The sequence below is a fragment of the Rattus norvegicus genome, chromosome 11 (genome assembly GCF_021556685.1).
Source record: "Rattus norvegicus strain SHRSP/BbbUtx chromosome 11, alternate assembly SHRSP_T2T, whole genome shotgun sequence".
In the NCBI taxonomy this organism is placed as follows: domain Eukaryota; kingdom Metazoa; phylum Chordata; class Mammalia; order Rodentia; family Muridae; genus Rattus; species Rattus norvegicus.
In genome coordinates this window covers 76102775-76124185 of record NC_141544.1, presented here as the reverse complement: position 1 = coordinate 76124185, position 21411 = coordinate 76102775, and the positions used below count along the sequence as shown (strand labels likewise).

The 21411-nt window shown below is 46.2% G+C and overlaps 2 protein-coding genes and 1 long non-coding RNA gene across 4 annotated transcripts in view; 2 read left to right on the top strand and 1 right to left on the bottom strand.

Annotated features, from left to right (window-relative positions):
• Popdc2 (popeye domain cAMP effector 2) overlaps window positions 1-20861 on the top strand; it is a 37657-nt gene extending 16796 nt beyond the window's left edge. For both annotated transcript variants that reach the window (XM_087576613.1, XM_087576611.1), the window contains exon 4: window positions 20806-20861. In XM_087576613.1, the coding sequence (XP_087432739.1) occupies window positions 20806-20822 (17 nt within the window). In that variant the 3' untranslated portion in view covers window positions 20823-20861. The remainder of the gene's footprint in view (window positions 1-20805) is intronic.
• Window positions 5976-13579, top strand: LOC148002612 (uncharacterized). The gene is made up of 4 exons (XR_015633468.1): window positions 5976-6176; window positions 6291-6536; window positions 7381-7465; window positions 11398-13579. It is a non-coding gene; the product is annotated as an uncharacterized LOC148002612 (long non-coding RNA).
• Window positions 16188-21411, bottom strand: part of Pla1a (phospholipase A1 member A) — a 37672-nt gene continuing 32448 nt past the window's right edge. The window contains exons 9-11 of the mRNA NM_138882.2: window positions 20015-20123; window positions 17215-17379; window positions 16188-16605 (exon numbers count right to left, since the gene is read on the bottom strand). Coding sequence (NP_620237.1) covers window positions 16521-16605; window positions 17215-17379; window positions 20015-20123 — 359 coding nt within the window. The 3' untranslated portion in view covers window positions 16188-16520. The remainder of the gene's footprint in view (window positions 16606-17214; window positions 17380-20014; window positions 20124-21411) is intronic.

Here is a 21411-nt window from a genome sequence, read left to right as displayed (position 1 = left end):
TTCCGGATGAATACCAAGGTTGAAAACTCTTTCTTTTCTGCTTTTTTGTTTCTATTGCACCCTCCTATTGCTGCCCCTCCTCACAGCTGAGGTTAAAGTGCTGGGGCACCTGGCTTGTGCCACCGCCACTGGAACGCAAACCCACACTTCGTGGTTACATAACAGCTGCTCTTGAACCGTCGAGCCATCTCTCCAGCCCCCACCCTTCACCCTGTCTGTGTTTTCTATTATGAAGAGGCTGGTCTGGTTTCTTAGTTATCGATTTGCTTGTTTCTTTTACTGATGTGTAGAGATTCTTTAAATAGCCAGGTTAAAAACATTCTGCTAGCTTTTACACATTTCCCCGAAATAATCTTTTTCCTCTAAATGGTATCTTTTGGTGAACAGATGTTGACTTCCCTGTAGGATTGGTCTCCCCCTTCTCCTAGATCACTGCCGTGTCCTGTTTGAGGACCTCACTAAAGATGGCCCCCATCTCATCCTTCTAAATGTTTTATTGTGTTACAGTTCGTGATGAAGCCTGTATTTGGGTTTGGAGTGTGGCATGAAGCCAAGGCCCACTGGGCGTTCGTTACTGAAATGGTTATTAACCATTACACTAGCATCCGTCACCACCTTTTGTCATAAGTCAAATGCCCCTGTACCCACAGTTCTTTCTGGAGCTGGGCTACGGTAGCTCTGTTTGCTTCTTGTAGTGCCCCTGTGCTACATCCTGTTCTGTTTCCATCCATTAGTAAGGCCACCTTACAGTAGCTGATGTAGTGTTAGAGTGAGCTTTGGTATCTGGCAGTCTAGCTGTTCCTGGGTTACAATGGCACATAACTGTTCCCTGAGTTGTACATAAGCTTTACAGCTAGCATGTCCATTTTGAAGCATACACAGGTCAAGTGTGGACAACTGTTATCTCCACAGCACTGATTTTTTTTCCAATTTCTGAGCATAGCCTAGCACTTCATTCTTGTCTCCTTTATTTTCTCACAGTTACGTTTCATGTTTGTAGTTATTTGATGAGTTCGTTGTGATTATAGATGCTATCATTAAATACTTCTTACTTTCCGGTTGCCCATTGCTGCTTACATAATACAAATAAGTTTTGTGATTTCAACTTCCACTCAGTAATTATGATAAATACATGCATTAATTCTCATCATAATCTACACATTCTGCAGGGTTTTCTTACATGCATTAATTCTCATCATAATCTACACATTCTGCAGGATTTTCCATTACGTTCCATAGATAACATTACGTTCTCTATGTTTAGCGACAGTTTTTCTTCTTTGCTGACCCATCCTTCCCCGCCAGTCCTTTCCGGTACCTGTTAGGTAGGACCTTTAGTACGGGGACAGAGTGGATGGCAGAGGGCATCTTCCTTTTACAGCTCCCTAGAGGAAAAGATTTTTGATATTTTGTCATTAGTCCGAGGAGTGCTTAAGTCTGAGCAGTTTCTTTTTACTTAAGAAAAACAGAGTCGGTGCTTAAGATGCTTCTCTTTTTCTTTTTCAGATGAAATTTCTCTATATTCGTATTCCTTTGAAATGTGAACGAATATTAATGTTATCAAATGGTTTTCTTCTTTTTTTTCTTCTTTTCTTTTTTTCAAGCTGGGGACCGAACCCAGGGCCTTGTGCTTGCTAGGCAAGCGCTCTACCACTGAGCTAAATCCCCAACCCCTCTTTTTTTTATTCTTATTCTTTTGGTCTGTGGTGTTTGTTTTGAGGGTTTCATGGAACCCAGGCTGAACTAAAACTTGCTATATACCCAAGGATGGCCTCAAACTCCTCATCCTCCTGCCTCCACTTCCCCAATGGTGATTATAGGCTCCTGTCGCCACACTGGGCCTCTACATTTACTGAGATTACTTGTCTCCTTTATTCTGATAACACTGTAAATTCTACCAATAGAGATGCTTTTTTTTAAGCCAAGAAAAACAGAACAAAAACCCATACATCCTGAAATAAATCTATCTTATTCCTGGAACAAACCCAGCTGTATCCTGGTATTTCCATGTATTTCTGAACTTGGTTTGAGAACACTTTGTGTCTCTGTATTTTGTAATGCAGTCAGGTTGAGTATCAAAATTGCATTCACTTTGTAACTTCGAATTGAGGTCTCTCTCCCTCTCCTTTCCTCCTCACCTTTCTTCTTCCATCCCATTCTTTAGAAGAGCTATTTAAATGGAAGCATGATGCTTTAACCCTTTGCAGCGATCCTGTCTTCCTCACCGTTTGCTCGCCACCCCCACCTCGCCCCGCCCCGCCCCGCCCCGTCTCGCCCCGCCCCACCTCGCCAGGCCCCGCCCCACCTCGCCCCGTCTCGCCCCGCCCCACCTCGCCCCGTCTCGCCCCGCCCCACCTCGCCCCGCCCCGCCCATCTACCTCTTTGCTCATTTGTTCAGGCCCCAAGCTTTGGAGGCTTTTTTGCTATACTGTTATCTCTGTCTTCAGACTAGATCCCACCCTCCTCCGTGGTAAGCACGAACATCAAGCCACCATTACTTCAGAATTAGATTCCCTGCAATGTAACCATCCCTCTGTCCCTCCTCCCCGCACAACAAAATGCTCATCTGAAAGTTTCACCATTGTGTGCAAGAGTGCAGGGAAACCACTGCACTAGACCACCCCGTGGGTAGAAAGAATGGTTTATTGTGATCAAACTACCAAGGCCATCTGGTGGGGCGGGGTGGGGGTGGAGCAAAGGGATGGGGGGGGGGCAAGATAGTGGAAAAGAAAGTGGATTTTATATGGCAGTGAGCAGGGTGGGAGTCTTTGAGCTGATACTGTTCTGACTGACCAGGAACTAGTTGCTCTTGCCCAAGGTCGATGGCCTTTGGGGGTGGATTAAAGAATTAAGGGAGATTCCTGGCAAACATAAACATGCCCAGTGAGATCCGATTTTCTGGTAAACAGAAACCAGATTTCAGGCTTCTGCTTACCCAGTAACAGTCTTTCTATTTACCCAGCCAAAGTCCTTCTGACTAGGACAGTGTCACCGGCACTGCCATTTCGAGGGTCCTGCTGTCTAGCCATAAGGAAAGTAAATAAACATGTGTAAGGCTTCACTATCCTTCAGTTCAAAATTTCAAATGGTTTTCTATTCCACTGGAATAAAACCTGAGCTGCTTCCTGGTGCGGCTTCAGTCAGCCTGGCTACTTTCCTGGCAAAGGTTTATTCACTGATAGGCCCCGTGACTCTCTGGGCGTCTGTCTGTCTTCCTAGAGTCCAGGGATTCTGTTGATTTTTGGTCACCAGGTACTATCATCTGCAGGAAGAAAAGACTTGGTCTTGAGTTATTTTCTTTGCTTTAAACTGGAAGCATGTGCGGCTGTTCACTAATTAGACCTTATCACACTGGCTGTTCACTAATTAGACCTTATCACACTGGCTATTCACTAATTAGACCTTATCACACTGGCTGTTCACTAATTAGACCTTATCACACTGGCTGTTCACTAATTAGACCTTATCACACTGGCTATTCACTAATTAGACCTTATCACACTGCCTATTCACTAATTAGACCTTATCACACTGGCTGTTCACTAATTAGACCTTATCACACTGGCTATTCACTAATTAGACCTTATCACACTGCCTATTCACTAATTAGACCTTATCACACTGGCTATTCACTAATTAGACCTTATCACACTGCCTATTCACTGACTAGACCTTATCACACTGGCTGTTCACTAATTAGCCCTTATCACTATCACACTGGCTATTCACTAATTAGACCTTATCACACTGGCTATTCACTAATTAGACCTTATCACACTGGCTATTCACTAATTAGACCTTATCACACTGGCTATTCACTAATTAGACCTTATCACACTGGCTATTCACTGACTAGACCTTATCACACTGGCTGTTCACTATTAGACCTTATCACTATCACGCTGGCTGTTCACTAATTAGACCTTATCACACTGGCTGTTCACTAATTAGACCTTATCACACTGGCTATTCACTAATTAGACCTTATCACACTGGCTGTTCACTAATTAGACCTTATCACTATCACACTGGCTGTTCACTAATTAGACCTTATCACACTGGCTGTTCACTGACTAGACCTTACACACAAAGTGCCTACACAGGCCCAGGGCTGGAATCGTGAGCTGCTTCACTTCCGGTGTCACTGCATCCATAAGCTGAGCCATCTTCTCCTTCAGAAATTTACTTAGGGACCTGTACTTCACCTTTGGTATTCTCTAGCACAGCCCTTTCCCAAAGTGCCTCTTCCACACAGTGCACAGCAGCAGTTGTCACATGGTCACTTCAGACAGGGAAGTCCGGGACACACTCACTCCACGAATCTGAGTTATGCAGCCTAGAAGCTGAGCTTTCGCTCAGACGCCTGAAGAAGCACTCTACTGACCTGAATCCTACTCACTACTCGGTATCCTCCTTTCCCACCTTGACTGTGCCACTCACCTACCCTGTTGCCGCCGTTCTCTGTAGGCCCCTGGGACCATCTCCCTCACTTCATTTCTTTCCAGGCTCCCCCTTGGGCTCTTGAGAGCTAAGGGCTTTCTCATCCACTGCTGTGGCTGGGGCACATCACAGGGTCTCAGGCTTGGCCTCAGTTGGCAGTTGTTAGGTGCCCGTCCACCTCATTTACCATTATCAGAGTGACTCACGCATCTCCCTTAAGAGGATGTCTCTCTCAAGAGGGGGAAGGCTAACACTTGGATTTCCGGACCTCTCATTCCATTTTTCCAGTTTTCCCAGCCTCTCTCCTCTATCCAAGCCAGGACCCTTTCTCTGGTTCTTTAAGACCAGTGAGGAAGAAGGTTTTTCTCTGCGGTTCCTTGAGACCACGATGAATCATTCTGGCCTGATTTCCCCGCCTCCTGCCCAGTGAAGCTTTGCCTTTGTGCATCTTCCTTCAAGTGCCCAAGAGGAAAATATTACTTACTCTTGACCTTCGTCCTGTTCAGGTCCTTCCCCTTTCCATGAATCCCCTTTCTTGTGATATAATTTCTCTTCACTTAACCACTTACATTTCCCAATTCCCCCAACAAAGTTCCTAAATTATTTTAAACATCTGTCTTCGACATGAAAGCATACTCAAAACTGCCACATTTACAGGGCGCCATTTTATCTACCCTAGCAAGCACGACTTTGGTGTTCCTTAGCATATGGATTTGCTAAGGTCTTGGCTGTCCTTGTGCCTGGGTGCATAAGGCCAGCTCTGCCATGAGACTCTCCAGGAGTTCTGAGATTAGAGATACTGTTAGGCTTGGAGGCTTGGTTCCAAGGGGGAGGGTGTGAGATGGCTCAGTGTTACCCTTGCTGTGGTGCTTGATGGACGTTGAGTTTGAACCCTTGAATTGACATGGTAGAAAGAGAGAACCAACTTCCAGCCTTTGAAATTGTTCTTTGACTTCTGCAAATATACCATGGCATGCACCCCCTATATATAATATATGTGTGTGTGTGTATGTATATATATATATGTGTGTGTGTGTGTGTGTGTGTGTATATATATATATATATATGATTTCTGAGTGGGTATTGAGTTAGGATGTCCATCATCAGGAAGCCAAGGTTAAGAATAGAGAGCCAGATATTGACTCTCACTTGCCTTCATATTATTATCTAGTTATTTCGCTGTGGGGCATCTCAGCTTGATCAAATGTAGAATAGCCAAACAAACAAGATAGTCTCTACTGGAAAAAACAAACAAACATTTTGCATTAAATAATTATGAGAGTTCAATAAACCTATTTATAAAAGCAATCAGAACTGTACCTGACACATAGTGAGTGTTCCAACTCAAGAGATTACAGTTTTTATCAGGAGGATTTCCAAACACACAGTAGGGACACAATAAGGACTTGCTGAATGTGTGAATAAAAATCCCGGCTTTGTGATCACTCGCCTCTGAGTTTGCCAATTCTCGGTACTTTCCATACAAGAAACACCACAGCGCCCGTTCTAGATTGAGCTTTGGGTGAGCATCCGGGAGAGTGAGTGCGCGCTTGCGCATGTGCGGTGGCAGGAGTTTCAAGAGCACTAGACCAGCCTGAGAAATGTGAGACCCTGTCTCAAAAACACCAGACAAACGAAAAGGGAGTGCCCTCATGGCTGGGCTGGTTTGTCCTCAGAATCTCAACCAGGAGACTGAAGGTGAACACCACGGGAGTTTTCAAGCTGGGATGACAAAGGTGAGGGGGCGTTTGTAGTTTAGCCACTTTGACCCCAGGGCTGCAAAGTGGGAAAGCACCAATTGGGTCGCCCTTTCCAGGAAATTTACCTAGTTTTCCTTCTTCCTTCAACAGGGACTGAGTATTGCTTTCAGGAAAATGTAAATGAGAATCAAGACAAAAGATATAATTAGCCAGGGAAGGTCCTGAATTCTAGGTTCTTCTAAAGTCATCAGGAGAATTCCGCGAAAACTATGGATCAGGAGAATGGGGTTTGAGTGGCACGGCCAAACAGTATGGACCAGTAGAAGGGCCAGAGGAAAAGAGACTTGTGAAGAGATTGGTACCAAAACCCAGAGCTCTCTCTCTCAGAGAGACCAGGTAGGAAGGGACAGATCCCAGACTTGAAGAAACAAAGAACTATTATGTGCATGTGGTCAGGTGGCAGGGGTGGGGTGGGGGCAGAAATGGCTTTTATTTTTGGTGCCATTACATTCTGAGTCAAAGATAACTCAGGTTTCAAGACTGGACAGCTGAATTACCGCGGTGGCTATTGTCACAGGAGAGGACAAACAGCTGGGGCAAGATGTATATAGAGTGAGCGGGCTGACGTCAGGATGCCTGTAGAATATGAGGCATATGCTACGTTCCATAAAAGGGCAATGCTGCAACTCAGAGGTGACCTCACATGCAAGGACTGGGCTTTCTCCTTACTGTGAAATCCTTTGCAAAGTGGAAGAAGCCGGTGTCTTGAGGAGGGGTAGGGCGGTGTGACGGTCACCCCATGGTCAGAAGCAAACCCAAGAGTGAGGTCAGGAGTATTCCCAAGGCATCCCTTTCAGAGTGCAGGATTAGCAGGTCCAGGACTGGTTTGGGTCAGCAGCTACAGAAGATTTATGTTTTGGGGTCATGCCTTCTGTGTGCAAATCGCTATTTCTTCTGGAGATCTGAAAATGTTAAAACATAACACCAGGAAGTAGAATTCTCAAGCAAGATCCATAAATGAAGAACATTCTGGAAACTTAGGAAAAGGCTGCCACTGCTCCTTTAAGTTAAGCCTGTCTTCTTTCCTGAGCCTTTAAGTTCGTCGTCATCTGTTCCATTTGAAATGTCCTTGTATTTCCAGTGAATTGTACTGTGGGTGGGGGATACAAAGAAAGAGGAAGCGAAGCCCCTGTTTTTGAGAACCTAAGCCTCACCTATCACAGAATTCTGTCACACACAGGTTGCAAGGCACTGTAGGCACCGTGTGAAGTGACATGTGGAGGCGGGTTCCCTGGAGGACGTGGACACACTGGGGAATACGACAGGTAATATGTGATTAAGCAGAGTGGCACTCGATTGAGTAGAGCTCTGTGTACTAGTCATTTTGGTTTCCAGCCTACTGGAAAAAGAACCATAAAACATGGTGGATAGAGCCCAGATTCTGAGCTCAACCGGAATCAGTATGAATTGTGAGTTCACCCCTCGTTAGGTGTAACAGATTGGGCAAGTTATATAATCTTTCTTGTCTCTCAGTATTTTCACAGGTAAAATAAGGTCATGCTTGGAATTATGGGGAGATTTACAGAAGATAATTTATATAACAGGATCAGAACCCCACCCATCATAGAATATGTGTTCTGGGAGTTTTATTTTCCTTGACAGTGATATTGATGGAACAAAGTGAGACTTATTATAAAAGTACAGGGCGGCCTTATGGAATTAATGTCAAGACTACCACAAGGTTTCAAAGACTGGATCAGGGAAACAAAAAGTCGTCCGGAACCCAGGCACTCTCTCTCTTTTCTGTTTCTCTCAGGCGATAGGCAATGTGTTTCTCTTTCCTTACAGGTTAGCCTTCTCTGTTTCTCCATTCTCAGGGGGAAATAAACTGCTTTCATTACTCAAGCTTGCACATAACAATTCCATCTACCAGAAGAGAAGTGCTGGGTAGCTCTTAGTTCTTTCAAGTATTCAAGAGTAAAATCTCTCTGGTCCGGCTTAAGTCAGGTGTCCACTGCTAGTCCGAATGAAGCCAGAGGTGGGTGGGGACAGGATCCCTCATTTCAGTTCTCAGAGAAAGGGTCCATGAACAATGTCTTCTGATCTGAGAGAGAGGATTTTTAGACAGTAGGGTCCTCCCTAGGCATTCAAACTGAGGGCATCTGGAAAACATCCCCTGAGGTCTTTGATTTGAATGAGAAAGGGAGCATAATCTGTACTTGAGATTTTATAGGGAGTTAATGCTGGGGATCTATGTTGATCTTCTGAGATTCGAGGTAAAGCACAGGTAGCAGAGGTAACATCTTGCTACAACATCCACGGCATCTCCAAGAGCTGGAACCCCATGACCCTGTCTCTTTTGAGGGAGGGTATCAGGAACAACAACAAAATCTGTGATCTCATGAGAGGTTGGCAGTGCAGATGCAAAAGCTCAAAAGCCATATGCTTGGCTTTCTCTACTGGGAAAAAAAATGATTTAATACCGAGGAATGTCCAATCAAGGGAGAAAATAAAAACTAGTGCCAATTAACAGAACAGAGAACGGGAAGCCAGTTATTTCCAGGTGTTTCTTTGAAAGGCTCACTAAGGTTGATACACCTGTAGCAGGACTTGCCAATAAAAATGTGAGAAGATTTGGTTTCTGAAGTCAAGAGTAAAGAGACATCACTACTGGGCTTACAGAAATAAAAATATATACGGGAATACTATGACTAACTGTACACCAGCAGATTAGATAACTTAGGTAAAATGGGCAGATTGAGAGCAGTGTGCCAACTGCAGAAACTGACTCCAGAGGAAAAGAGAAGCAGAACAGATCTTTAACAAGTGAAGAGATTGGGTTAATGAAAAAAGAAACAAAACAAAACGAAACGAAACACTACAAAGAAAACCCAATGCTCTTGATAAATTGTCATAGAAGACTGCTGAGGGGAGCATTTGTTTGTTTTCTAATAAACAGTGAGGGCACTACACTATCGTAGCATGCTAGCTGCTAGTGTTCCCATAGATAGGCCAAAGAAAGCATCGCTTTCGTTGAGAGATTTATAGCCAAGGCACAATCTGTGAGCCACTAGACGCTTTTGAAGCACAACTCCTCAGAGAAAGACTTCAGAGAGGGTCATGAGTGCAGCTGTCAAGAGAGACTCCAGTGATCTCCGGTCCCACTCACGTCTTCTCCACACTCCCCTGGCTTCCTGTTCCCATCTTCGTTCTCACAGTATTGATGGGCCAGTCCTGTTTTCCAAAAAGAACCCACCAACCGAAATGAAGCCTTGTCTGAGTTCTCAGTCAGCTATCCACACACGATTGTCTGGGATTCCCATGTGGCTCACTTGGCTGCAGGGCTGGCTGCCTGGACATGTGACCTTGTTTCCTGCTCCGCTGTTAACATTTTGATTTTTTCTTTTTTTTTTGGTTTGGTAACTTTTCCCCTGTTTTAAACAATATTTTCATTTCGCGCACGCTCCAAAATGTTCTGTAGCCAGTCTTGTGGGGTTCACTGTGGGGCTTTGAGGAGAGTTTACTTGAGCGTGCTTTTAGAGTGCTTTGTACTTTGTACAGAGAGACTAATCACAGCTCTGGTTAATGGCCTTTGCGGTTGGGGTTTGAGTCCCAGGCTCCTTTGCATACCAGCCCTGTGATCTTGATTGATCCTTGCTGTGTGAGCAGAGGCAGTCTCTGCCTGTGCCTCACAGCTGTGTGGAGAGCATAGCCCATGGTAAACCACCACAAAAACAGTGCAGAGCTATGTAGCACCAGCTGATTCTGCTGCCTCCTTGTTCCGGGATCAAGTTGCTTTAATCTTCCATCAGGTGCGTTGTCTGGTCGGGGATCTGACATTTGGGTTGACTCAATCCACAATCATAATGCTCTCAGCAGAGTTCTGAGAGTCCAGTGGGTATGGAGGGTTTCCCAGCCCTGCCTTTGTCCTGTCATCAAGCATTGCCACATCCTGCTAGAGCACCGCTGGCCAACCCCACAGACACTCCAGCTGCTTAAAGCCAGGTTTCCCCAACACAAGGCTATGGGCCTGGATAGGATGCCCAGACCTACCACTGTGTGCTACCAAATCTCATACTAAGACTTGCATGTCTTTCTTTCAGTCCACTAATTACATGTGTTGATAATAAGGGATGTGGATTTCTTTTAACATCTCTCTCTCTTTCTCTTGTGCTTGTGTGTGTGTGTGTGTGTGAATGTGTGGCGTGTGTGTCTGTGTGTATCTGTGTGTGTCTCTCTATGTCTGTGTATGTATCTGTGTGTGTCTCAGTGTGTATGTGTGTCTGTGTGTATCTTTTTGTGTCTCTCTATGTCTGTGTGTGTATCTGTGTGTGTGTGTATCTGTATGTCTATGTGTGTGTCAGTGTGTGTGTGTCAGTATGTGTGTATCTGTGTATGTGAGTGTGTGTATCTCTGTGTGTGAGTGTATGTGTCTGTGTGTGATCGTCACAGCACATGTGAAGGTCAGAGGAAACCTTGAAGGAGTCTGCTCTCCCCTTCTGCTGTGTGGGTCCTGGGAACTAAACTCAAAGCATTAGGCTTGCTATCAAGTACCTTTACCTGCCCAGCCATCTTGCTAGCTACGGGTGAGTGTGGTGGTTGAATATGCTTGTCACCGAATAGCACTATTAGGAGGTGTGGCCTTGTCGGAGGAAGTGTGTCACTGTGGGGGTGGACTTCAAGACCTTCCTCCTAGCTGCCTGAGGACAGTCTACTCCCAGCTTCCTTTGGATAAAGTTGTAGAGCCCTCAGCTCCTCCAGCACCATGACTGCCTGGGTGCTGCTGTGCTTCCTGCCGTGATGATAATGGACTGAACCCGTAAGCCAGCCCCAGTTAAATGTTGTCATCTATAAGTGTTGCCTTGATCATGGTGTCTCTTCACAGCAATGAAAACCCTAAGACAGTGAGTTTTGAAAACTTCTCCCATACATGGCTAGTCTATGATTTTAGTTTGAGAAAGAGAGGACCGTGCAGCTCAGGGGCCAGCAGTTCACAGCATCTGTTGGCCCTTCAAATATGACTATGTTCTCATTGTATTTATTTCTCAGATTAGTCTATGATAAGAGAAACTAGCTTCCCAGTTACAGTAAAGACCCAACATTTCCGATGGGGCATGCGATGACACGATGACACGTGGCTACATTTGGTGATGCTTTAAAACCAGATGACATTAGTGAAGACACACAGGCCATACCCCAAAGACAGGGCAAAGCCCAGCCAGAGTAGCTGCATCTTGGTTTTTTTTTTTAATCACAGAAGCATGGTATGATTTATCCCATACTTGAAGAAAAGTCACAAGCACAAGGAACAGCTAATGGAGACCTGTGGCCATGCAGTGTCTCCTAGGATGCTCACTGTTCCCTGAGTCACAACCACCGGAACTTGAGCTCGACGAAGCCCAAGCCAGCTGAGGTCACCCCCAGGGAAATCCACTAGCTGCTGGGTGGTTACAAGAGAGTGTAAAAGAAAGAGTGGCTTGAGGTTTTATAAAGGAAGGAAATTGCAAGCCGGCTGACTGGAGAATGTGTGGATTCTTCCCATGTGACAACGTCCTACAAGGCTACAGCAGGCAGAGAACGAGGCTCATGCGTGAATGTCTAAATGGACACTGCGTTGACTCTCCTGAAGCTTCCGTTGCCACGACTCGGAAGACCTGAGGCCTGGCATCTGCGTTCTGCATGACCTGGTCCACATGGTATAACCATACCCTGTGGCTCACCTCACTCCCCCTGCCTTTGTTACAGAGTGAACCAGAAGTCAACAACTTTCTTTAAAACTCATCTATGGGAGTATATTTTAAGCTAAGTTTAAAAAGAGAACCATCTGGGAGGGAATCTAGGTGAATCTAGAATCCATCCATCCCTGCTCTATGCCCTGGACCTCTATGGACCAAGTTTTTTGTTTTGTTTTGTTTTGTGTTTTGTCTATTCTCCTCTGGCTTCTGCTAGGGTAACTCTTTGTCATGAGCAGGACAGGGGAGAAGAGTGAGGTAGGGCAGCCTGTCTGGCTGCCCTCTTCCCTGTGTCTGTGACTGTAGGACTGCAGCCCCCAGCTTCTCTTTGAATCTTCAGAAGCTCTCACTCCACTAGCCACAGAAAACCATACAGTTCCCCCAGAATATTGTAAACAGTCTTTTTTTGTTTATTCTTGAGCATCCCAAGTAGCCCAGGTTGGCCTCTTACTTGCTATGTAGCTGAGGATGGCTCTGAGTTCCCACTACTCTTGTATTTACTACCCAGTTTGAGGTTACCATCTAACTTTTGGCTGTGGCTGATATGCATCGTTTACAAGATCAAAATTCGGGAAGTGATGACTCAATGAAGGCCCACTTTCTTCCCTCAAAAGCTACATGATGCTTCAAACCTCTGGTCAGCTGAAGAAGCCACTCCAGCACTGAGAGCCCAACATCTGTTACTATCCCCTACCCACAGACCGTAAATGCGCCCCCTTTTTAAAAGATTTATTTCCTTTATGTATGTGAGTACACTGTCGCTGTCTTCAGACACACCAGAAGAGGGCATCGGACCCCATTACGGATGGTTGTGAGCCACCATGTGGTTGCTGGGATTTGAACTCAGGACCTCTGGAAGAGCAGTCAGTGCTCTTAACCACTGAGCCCTCTCTCCAGCCCCTGTAAATGATGACCCTTTTAAAAGGAGAAACACTCTCAGGTATCAAGTCCATATTTTTTTTTTTAAAAAAAGTTATATAGCATTAAAAAAATAACAGCTTACACAATAAACATTTGTGTCTCTTCATGGATAAGGGATCCGAAAATAGGCAGGATTTTCTAGACGGTTTCAATCACTTGGCAGCCATTGATCTAGGGAACCTAGAAACGTGGGTATGGGATGTCCCAAATGCGCTTAATCTTATTCTTTATCTATAGTGTGTGTGTGTGTGTGTGTGTGTGTGTGTGTGTGTGTGTGTGTGTGTGTGTGTTCCAGTATCTTGTCAAGTCCATGCGCTTACTACACCCAGGACGGCTCCAGAGAAGCCACCTCTAGATGTTCCAGTCCTCTCACAGATACAGACTTGTCTATTGGACCTGTTCCTTCTGACCTCTCCTCAGATGGTTCCACAGACCCTGGACAACAAAGAAACAGCCAACTCTAAGACCAGACAAACATCCCATACCCACATTTCTAGGTTCCCTAGAGACACGCCACCATCACCTCTAATATTGGTATTCTGTCTAAGCTCCACCCCCACAGCTACCTGGCAACAGCCAGGTATGCTCCGCCCCACAGTTGCCTGGCAACAGCCAGCCTTGCCTGACACTATATAATGGGTTGCTTGCCCCCCTCCTCGCTCTCTTGCTCTTTCCCTCTCTGCTCTGCTCTCTTGCCCTCTTCCTTCTCTCCATGTGCTCATGGCCAGCCTTTACAGAAGGCTCCCCCCTTCTACTCTTCTTCTTTCATTAAACCTCTCCACGTGGAACCATGTTGGTTTGGTGCTTTCTGTCTGGACGTGGGCCGAGATTTAAACCCCAACACTATATATCCCTGGCTGGCCTGGAACTCACAGAGATCCACCTGCCTCGGCCTTTTGAATGTTGGGGTTAAGAATGAATATCACCCTGCCTGATTTTTTTTTTAATTGCTTGTTTTACTTGGAATGTTTCCGACTCCAAATTCAGTCTGGTTGTTGCCAGAATTCACTTTCTTCTTTGCCCAAGACTGTTAGAGATTGCCTTGCCAAAAGAATGGAAGGGAATGTGACTTTAGAAGTTCCTTTTCACAGCGTGACAAAATAATCAATATAAGGATGTGGTGGTTTGAGCGAGAATGGCCCCTATGGGCCCATATATTTGAGTGCTTGGTCCCCGGTAGTTGAACTGCGTGGGAAGGGCTAGGAGATATGGTCTCGTTGGAGGAAGTACATCACTGAGGGTAGGCTTTGAGGTTTCAAAAGCCTATGCCATTCCAAGTTAGCTCTGCCTCCTACACGGAGATAAAATATAAGCTCTGTGTGGAAGAGTCAACCTCACCTCTTGTCAACTCTGTGGTAGTGTCAGCTAGGGAGAGATCCTCTCCCTCCCTCTTACCCTCACCACCAGTGGCAGGTGGGAGAGTTGGCTATGTTGAGGCCATGAGAGCAGGAGAACTGAGCCTGCCCAGCACTCAGGAGAGAGCATCCTACATCTTGCCTGGGCAACACGTTAGAGCTGGCCCTGGACATGGGGATTGCAGGTGAGTTCAGGAGAGCCAGCCCTGCCTTCTGTCTGTTGTTGTAGACAAAGGAGAGGTGCCCTCCTCCCCTTCCTCATCCCTTGCCATGTATGGCAGTAGGGAGAGCTGGCCCAGAAGTCCTTAGAGTCGAGGGGATGGGAGGTGAGGTTGCTGGTGAACTAACCTAAGAGCAGGAGAGCCATCGGGGTGACCAACTCAGATACCCCTCAAACCCAGATGCAAGGTTTTGAATTGGCCCATCCCACTATCTAGCCCATCAATGGACTGCTGGAGTGCACAAAGGGGCGGGTCCTACAGATCCAAAACTACAGTATCTCCATGACACAAGGCAACAACAGGATGTCTAAGAGGAGGCCCAGTGAGGATCCAGTAGATAGAGTAGCAGAGGCCTCATACCAGACCAATGAATCATCACAATGAATATTTGCAAGCCAAGAAGTGTGGACAAAAGGATATATTTGTGGGACACACTGACACACTACCACTTCCACGATGAGATTATTTTTCTCTGTTGTGGGTGAGATTGCAAGGGTGGAGGATGGGTATGAGGGGAAGGGGAAATGAGTGGGATTGGAGGCATGATGTGAATGACATTTGCAAAGAACCAGTAGAACATGTTTTAAAAATAGACAAGCTGCTTCAGTTCCACACCTGCCCTGCTGTTGCCATGCTCCCAGCCTCTATGGACTCTATCCCTCTGCCACCTTGAGCCCCAATTTAATGCTTTCTTTCATAGGTTGCCTTGGCCATAGTAACTTTCGCCACAGCAATAGAAAAACAACCAACACAAGTAATAGTAACGTATGCCATCACACAAGATGGTGTAGGAGGAATATTTCATACTAGTATAGTTTAGATAAAGGCTTTGTCAAAAGAGGCCACATGGGGCGTGTGCTGGTGTCTTGTGACATCTTGAGAGGATTCATACAAACATCTACTCGCCCCAAATAGGGAACCAGCAACTGACCACAGTAACAATTCCACAAAAGTCTAACCTAGCTAACCAACGAGTTCACTGAGGCTACAGGATCACAAGTAAGAGCTTTACTTACAGAAGCATGAAAACCTCAAAGGCAGCTACATTACCAAGAAGCTGATCCAAGCCTGGGTAAAGACACACAAAAGCTCATTTCTGGAGCTCTCTGAACCCGTGGGCTGCTCTAACAGGGCTCTTCTACATGGCTGTCCTTCCTCATTCTATAGTTTTGAGGTGAGGTCTTGTGAATCTTCTAAGTGACGTCTTTCCAGGACTCAGGGCCCTTATTTACTTCCTGATTCTCGTGAGCCTCCTTTTTCTTTCAAGAGGAAAACGTCCAATTCAGAGGAAATTGCCACACAACACTCACCGCCTTCCAACTCCTGTGTTCTCTCTGTTCCTTCTTCCGGGATACACCCTGAGCCTCAGGGTGTGTGTGTGTGTGTGTGTGTGTGTGTGTGTGTGTGTGTGTGTGTACGTGCGCGTGTGCGTGTGTGGGGAGAGAGAGGGAGAGAGAGAGAGAGAGAGAGAGAGAGAGAGATTTACAATTATTCTCCTCTATCATGGCTAAGTGTCATGTCTAAATACTACAGCAGCAGTCACTCTTTCCTGAGGGCTTGACAGGTTATAAGTATCTGTGATCCACTGTCCATTACAAAACTGAACATTTTCTTCCAGGACTAATTATAGCCGACAACAATAGCTATCTTCTGTAAATCACTTTTTTTAAATCTTTAAACATTTATTTGCTTAATTACTATGTGTGTATGCATGTCACCAAGTCATCTCCGTAGCCCCGTAAGTAATAAATAATTGTGTGTGTGTGTGTGTGTGTGTGCAGCAGAATTACATTTCAACAAAACAACCAAAATGATTCCGATATTCCATGACAATTTATTTAAAACATTTCTCCGAGTACATTTTCCATTGAATCCTAAGTATAGATACTTAAGGCTGTGAGGCAATCACAGTTGTGTTGAAATAGAGAAGCTGAAATGGCATCTGTATAAAGCTTTGTAAGTCGGTGACGGAGATCAAGTTCTGTAATATGAGTCACCTGTCCCTTCCACAGTAACTACTTATGGAGAAAACCACCAAGAATTTGGCCTTCCCCCCCTTAGTAGAAACAGGGTAGAATATGGCGCTTGCAAACAGCCCTTGCCACACTGCCCTCGAAAAATTCCGGCCTCTGCCTCAAGAGTAGGCTCAGGCTACACACAGGCCATTTTCAGGTCCCGGAGAACAGCCATGCTCACTTGCAGACGCACTGGCTCAGGGATGCAGACCGTCTTCTTGCTGTGTGAGCAACAGACATGTTGTTGAAGAACGGCAGGAGGCAGGTTCTTGGTTGCCAGGAGAAGTTGCATGTCTTTTCTTTCCTGTGCCCCATGTCTAGCAAAAGGAGTCTACACTTCCCTACTTTTTAGCCTATTCCTGCTCTCTCTGTGCCAACAGTAGGTGGCAAGGCTACTTATTGGAATGCCTCGAGTACACCCAAGAGTACTTCCAATGACACAGTTGAAGAAGAGGCTAAGGAGGGAGAAATTGCACCATGATGAATATTCTGATAAAACCTTAACTAAAACCAAATGCATAAAGCAGACGCAAAAGCTTCACGTGTTGGGTAGGGAGGAGAACTCATCAGCTTCTCTGGCTTCCTCCCTAAAACTTTCAACTCAACATGGTGCTACAGAAGGTTCAGGAGAACCCAGGGTCTCAGCCGATCCCTCTCGGGATAAGATGGTTATCACTATAGTGAGGTTGAGCTTCATCAAGCAGCACCTCGAAGGTCCAGAGCTGTACTCGGTGGTGTTGTGGGGATGCATGTGTGTGTGTGTGTGTGTGTGTGTGTGTGTGTGTGTGTGTGTGTGTGTGTGTGTGTTGGGGGGGTGTTCTGTGACTCACCTGTCATTGACTGGCAGAGGAGCGGTACAGAAAGTCCCAACAATGGGAGTCCTGTCTTTTCTCCAAACCCGGCTAGAAATGTGGAACTTGAGCTTCACCTGGTTTATCTGGCAGTGTGGGTTTTGATGGGCGATGATCCCTCTCCCTTCAAGGTGATCTTTAGGTCTGAAAGGCAAGGGGAGAGGAGATGAGCATGGCTCTGTGCTTTACCTGCCGTTGAGCCAAGGGGCTCTGTGGGTAAACCTGGTCAGCTGTCAAGTACAGAGGCACTGGCTCCTTGAAAATAGAGCCAGCATTTTTAATTAATTAATTAATTAATTAATTAACTTATTTTGTGATCCTCACCGGTCCCCTGCCCATAGACCAACAATTTTGAACAATACCCAGGAAATACTTGTTAATTTTTTTCCATTATTGGAAAGTCAATAAACATTTTTATTTAAGGGACTTTCCATGTGATTATTTCACTGTCCACCGAGATCACTCAAGTTCAAGATTTCTGAAACAGCTCTTTCCCAAAGAAAAATGCTTAACTCTCTTGTACTGCGGGAGGAACTGGTTGCCCGGGGTTTGGGTAGTGAACTGAGTGTCCTTCGACCCTGGTCTCTGAGAAAGTGGGGGACTCTGAGAACAAGGGAGAGGGTCAGGGTACAGACGCTTCTCCACACCACAGCAGGTTGGGTCCTGAACGCCAGCCCAGTTCCCCTTTTCTTTCCAGTTTTACAGAGCAGTGGTATCTTCTTGGTGTGTTTTCCGCATCCAGAAGTAGGCATTCGCATTGTTGCCTCGTTTTGCAGAAAGACTTTGTCCCAGTATAGAAAAGCTGCCTCTGCTCAGAAGCGTTTTATAATATGCCAGAGAAAAGTAGAATTTAAGAAATTGCTTTTATCAGAGACCTTATGAATTATAAAGGTGCTTTGAGTGGGTGGCTTGGCCAGTTGCTCCAGTTAAAAATGAAAACTTGAGCTTTTACAAAGTAATAGAAAGTAGGGGAAAAAAAACACACTTCTCCCTGGCATTTATCCTTCTAATTTCTGATTTCTTTTAGTTTACAAAAATGAGGTGGTTGGAGTTAATGCACTAGGAGTCTTTCTTCAGCAGTCATGTCCTTTGGGAGTGAAGGCTAAGCCACCCATCCACCCAGAGGACCTCGGCTCCAGCTTGTGCTGAGTCTCCAGTGACTGGTGGGCAGGAACAGTGTTTTTACCGATCCAGAAGATCTAGTGTGTCAGTGCCAAGATCTCCATTAGTAGCTGTTGACCCACCAACTGGCTACAGAGACAAAGGAAAGCCCTTCCAGAAGCAGCCCAACTTTGAACAGATACTGTGGAAAGTCCTCAGCTCACTAGCCCACTACAGTCCACCCACAAGCCGCTGTGGGCACCTGCAGATTCAGGACCCGGAAGGGTTCTGTAGACAGAACACTGCCCAGTGGCAGGATGTCCAGCAGCTCAGGAGGAATGATCTCCTCACAGTTCAGCAGGGCAGCCTGAGAACACAGCCTTCCACGCCCAGCTGAGGGCTCCCCAACTGCTCTCGGGCCAGAAATTACAATTTCAAATTTGTCCTTCCAACGCTCAATTTATCTCTCCAGCCTTCTCTTGTCCCACATCCCACACCTGACCGTTGTCTTCCAGGCACACCTCTGTGTCCTTTTCTTACTAACCCATTGTCCAGCTCACTCCTGCAAATCCTTGTTTCCCTGATGGCATCCCCAACCCACTTAGGCGCTGTCACTGCGCTCTCATAGCTCAGTGAAGTGGACCAGGAAGTGTTCAGAGGGGTGTACACTGTGCATGCCCCTATGTTTGTTCAGCTTTTTTTCCTCCTGCAAACCTTTGCTTGCAGCTACTTTGTCAGCAGATCTGGCAAGCGCTGTCTGAGGGAAGCAGGCCCTGGCCCCTGAGGGCCTCTAGGTTGGGCCAGGCTTGTGAAGGGGCTACACTTCCTGTGGGGCTTCTGGCTCCTCCCAGCAGCCAATGCGGTAAGCTCTGCTTTTGCTCCGATGCCTCCCATCTCCTGCAGCTTTCCCAGTGCGGTTGTGATGAGTTTGCTCTGTCACATCCCTTTTGGGGTCGCTTCTGCATCGGCTCTGTTTTCCTGACTGGACCCTAACAGAACCAGTGCTTACATGTCTGATTAGAGGGTTTGCTGTTAGCTAGTAAGGGAACCCAATTGCTTTTTAAAGAAACAGCCCCGCCTTGTCCCTGACTCTCACTCCCTGCTAGGCTTTTGCCCACCCCACCCCTTACCCCCCCAACTCCCAGCCCCCACCCCCCACCCCGAAGGTGCAGTTCTTTGCTCTTTTGTCCCAAACTTGGTCCCACCAGTTCCCCAGTTCCCCAGAGCCAAGTCTGCCACAAAGGAATGGAAATGATCCGTTCAGGTCCCACAAACTCGAAGCACCCCTTCTGGTCCTAACCTCACACTTTAACTGGCCTTCTGCCTTGGGTTGCCTTCAGGCAACTAACCCCGTCGCAACTCCTCCTTCCATGGGCCAGCTCCTAAGGCCCTGGTCACTCCTGCAGGAGGATGGTGACTGAGGCACTCCTTCCTGATGACATCCCTAACACAATTCTGCCTGGCCCCCTGAGCACTGTTTCCTCCTGAGAACTAATGACCTTGGGTGCTGCCCACTAGCCTTGTTCGCTAGCATCAGAATACGCTGTGCTTAATTAAGGTGGTACTGATCCCAAACCGGCAGCTCCTACATGCGAGTAGATCTGTAGTAGGCACTGTCCCCTGACCCGGAACATATATACACAGGAAAGAGGGGCTTAGCCATAGGACACTTACGTACATGGTGATCTTGACCGAGGACGTTACATTGTTGCCAAGAAAGGTGACCTCGATGCTGGTATCCTTTTTTCTCTTCTCCTTCAAATTAAACTCCACGAGGCTGTGGTGCACTAAGAAATTACCAGAGTACAGCCAAGGCTTGGCAGGTGGCACAGGTGCCAAGAGTGAAAACCCCACAGAGCAGCAGCCTGCTTGGGATTCTCTACCTCCAAGGCACTGGTTATCTCTGGTCCAACACACCGAAGAACTCATGAGACAAAGAAGCCTGCAATCCTGTCCCCTCCGAAGAGAAAAACAATCCAGTGTCACACGTCTCCTGTCTGTTATTACTAAATGGTGTTGAAGTGAGAACTCTGGGATTTTGTTTTCTTTAAAAAAAAAAACCTCAGAAATATCATAGAAGTATGTTTTCATTTTAATCCCAGGTGTGGGATATGGGGCTGCTTCAGACTGTCCACAGCAGCGGACTAAGATTTTCCTCACGCTCTAGCAGGGGTGTGATTTTACCAGCTGCAGATAGCGTCTGCGATCTTGGGATGTTTGGAATTCTGGGAATTTTCCACATGGTATATAAATGCTAGGCCCCTGAGGGGCAGGGTTGCTGCTGGTCCTGCTTCATTAAGTAGTCGTGTGCAAAGAAGAAACAAGAAGAAATTAGATATCCTGACTGTGAAGATCAAACTTGCCCCAAAGACTCTATACCCCCTCTAGTCAGCAGAAAGTAGTCTAATAATGACGTTGTCTCCTTTCTTTTCTAACCTTTGGTTTTTTTTTTTTTTTTTTTCTTTCTAGGGTGGAAGAAAGTATAACCCACAAAGTAGTAAAAAAAAAAAAAAAAAAAAAAAAAACCAGTTACAGGGTGTGAACTGCTTTGGGTTGGACAAGGTTCCTGAACTACGGTGGATATTTGTGATGTAAGGGAAACTTAGGTGAGTTTGAAAGCTTCAGGAATGGAATTCCTTGGGTTGAGATTAACCTACAGTGGATGTCATCTCTTCCTATGTTTGTCAGACGCTTTCTGTTTCTCTCTTCTCCACACTGCCCTGGAGACCCAAGGAGAGGCAGAACTGATGCTGGGTGAACAGGAACTGGCAGTGAAATCGAAATGGTCTAGGAAGATGACTCAGACAGTGGCACCCTGAGCCCTGAGTGGGTGGTCAGAACCCAAGAACCCAAGGCCGGGCCCTGGTGCTTACAAGCTGGGCCTTCCTGTCTAAGTCACCAAACCCCTTTGTCCCTCAGTTATGGGATAATGGTAAAAAGAAGAAGCCACTGCGTGAAACCCTGTTCTACAAGGGACAGCTGTGTATTGTCTTAAAATCATTGTTTCTAAGAGTCCAGGGCTGCAGTGGACTTCCAGTGACTTGAGAGCTGACGCCAGCTCCAATGGACGCCATT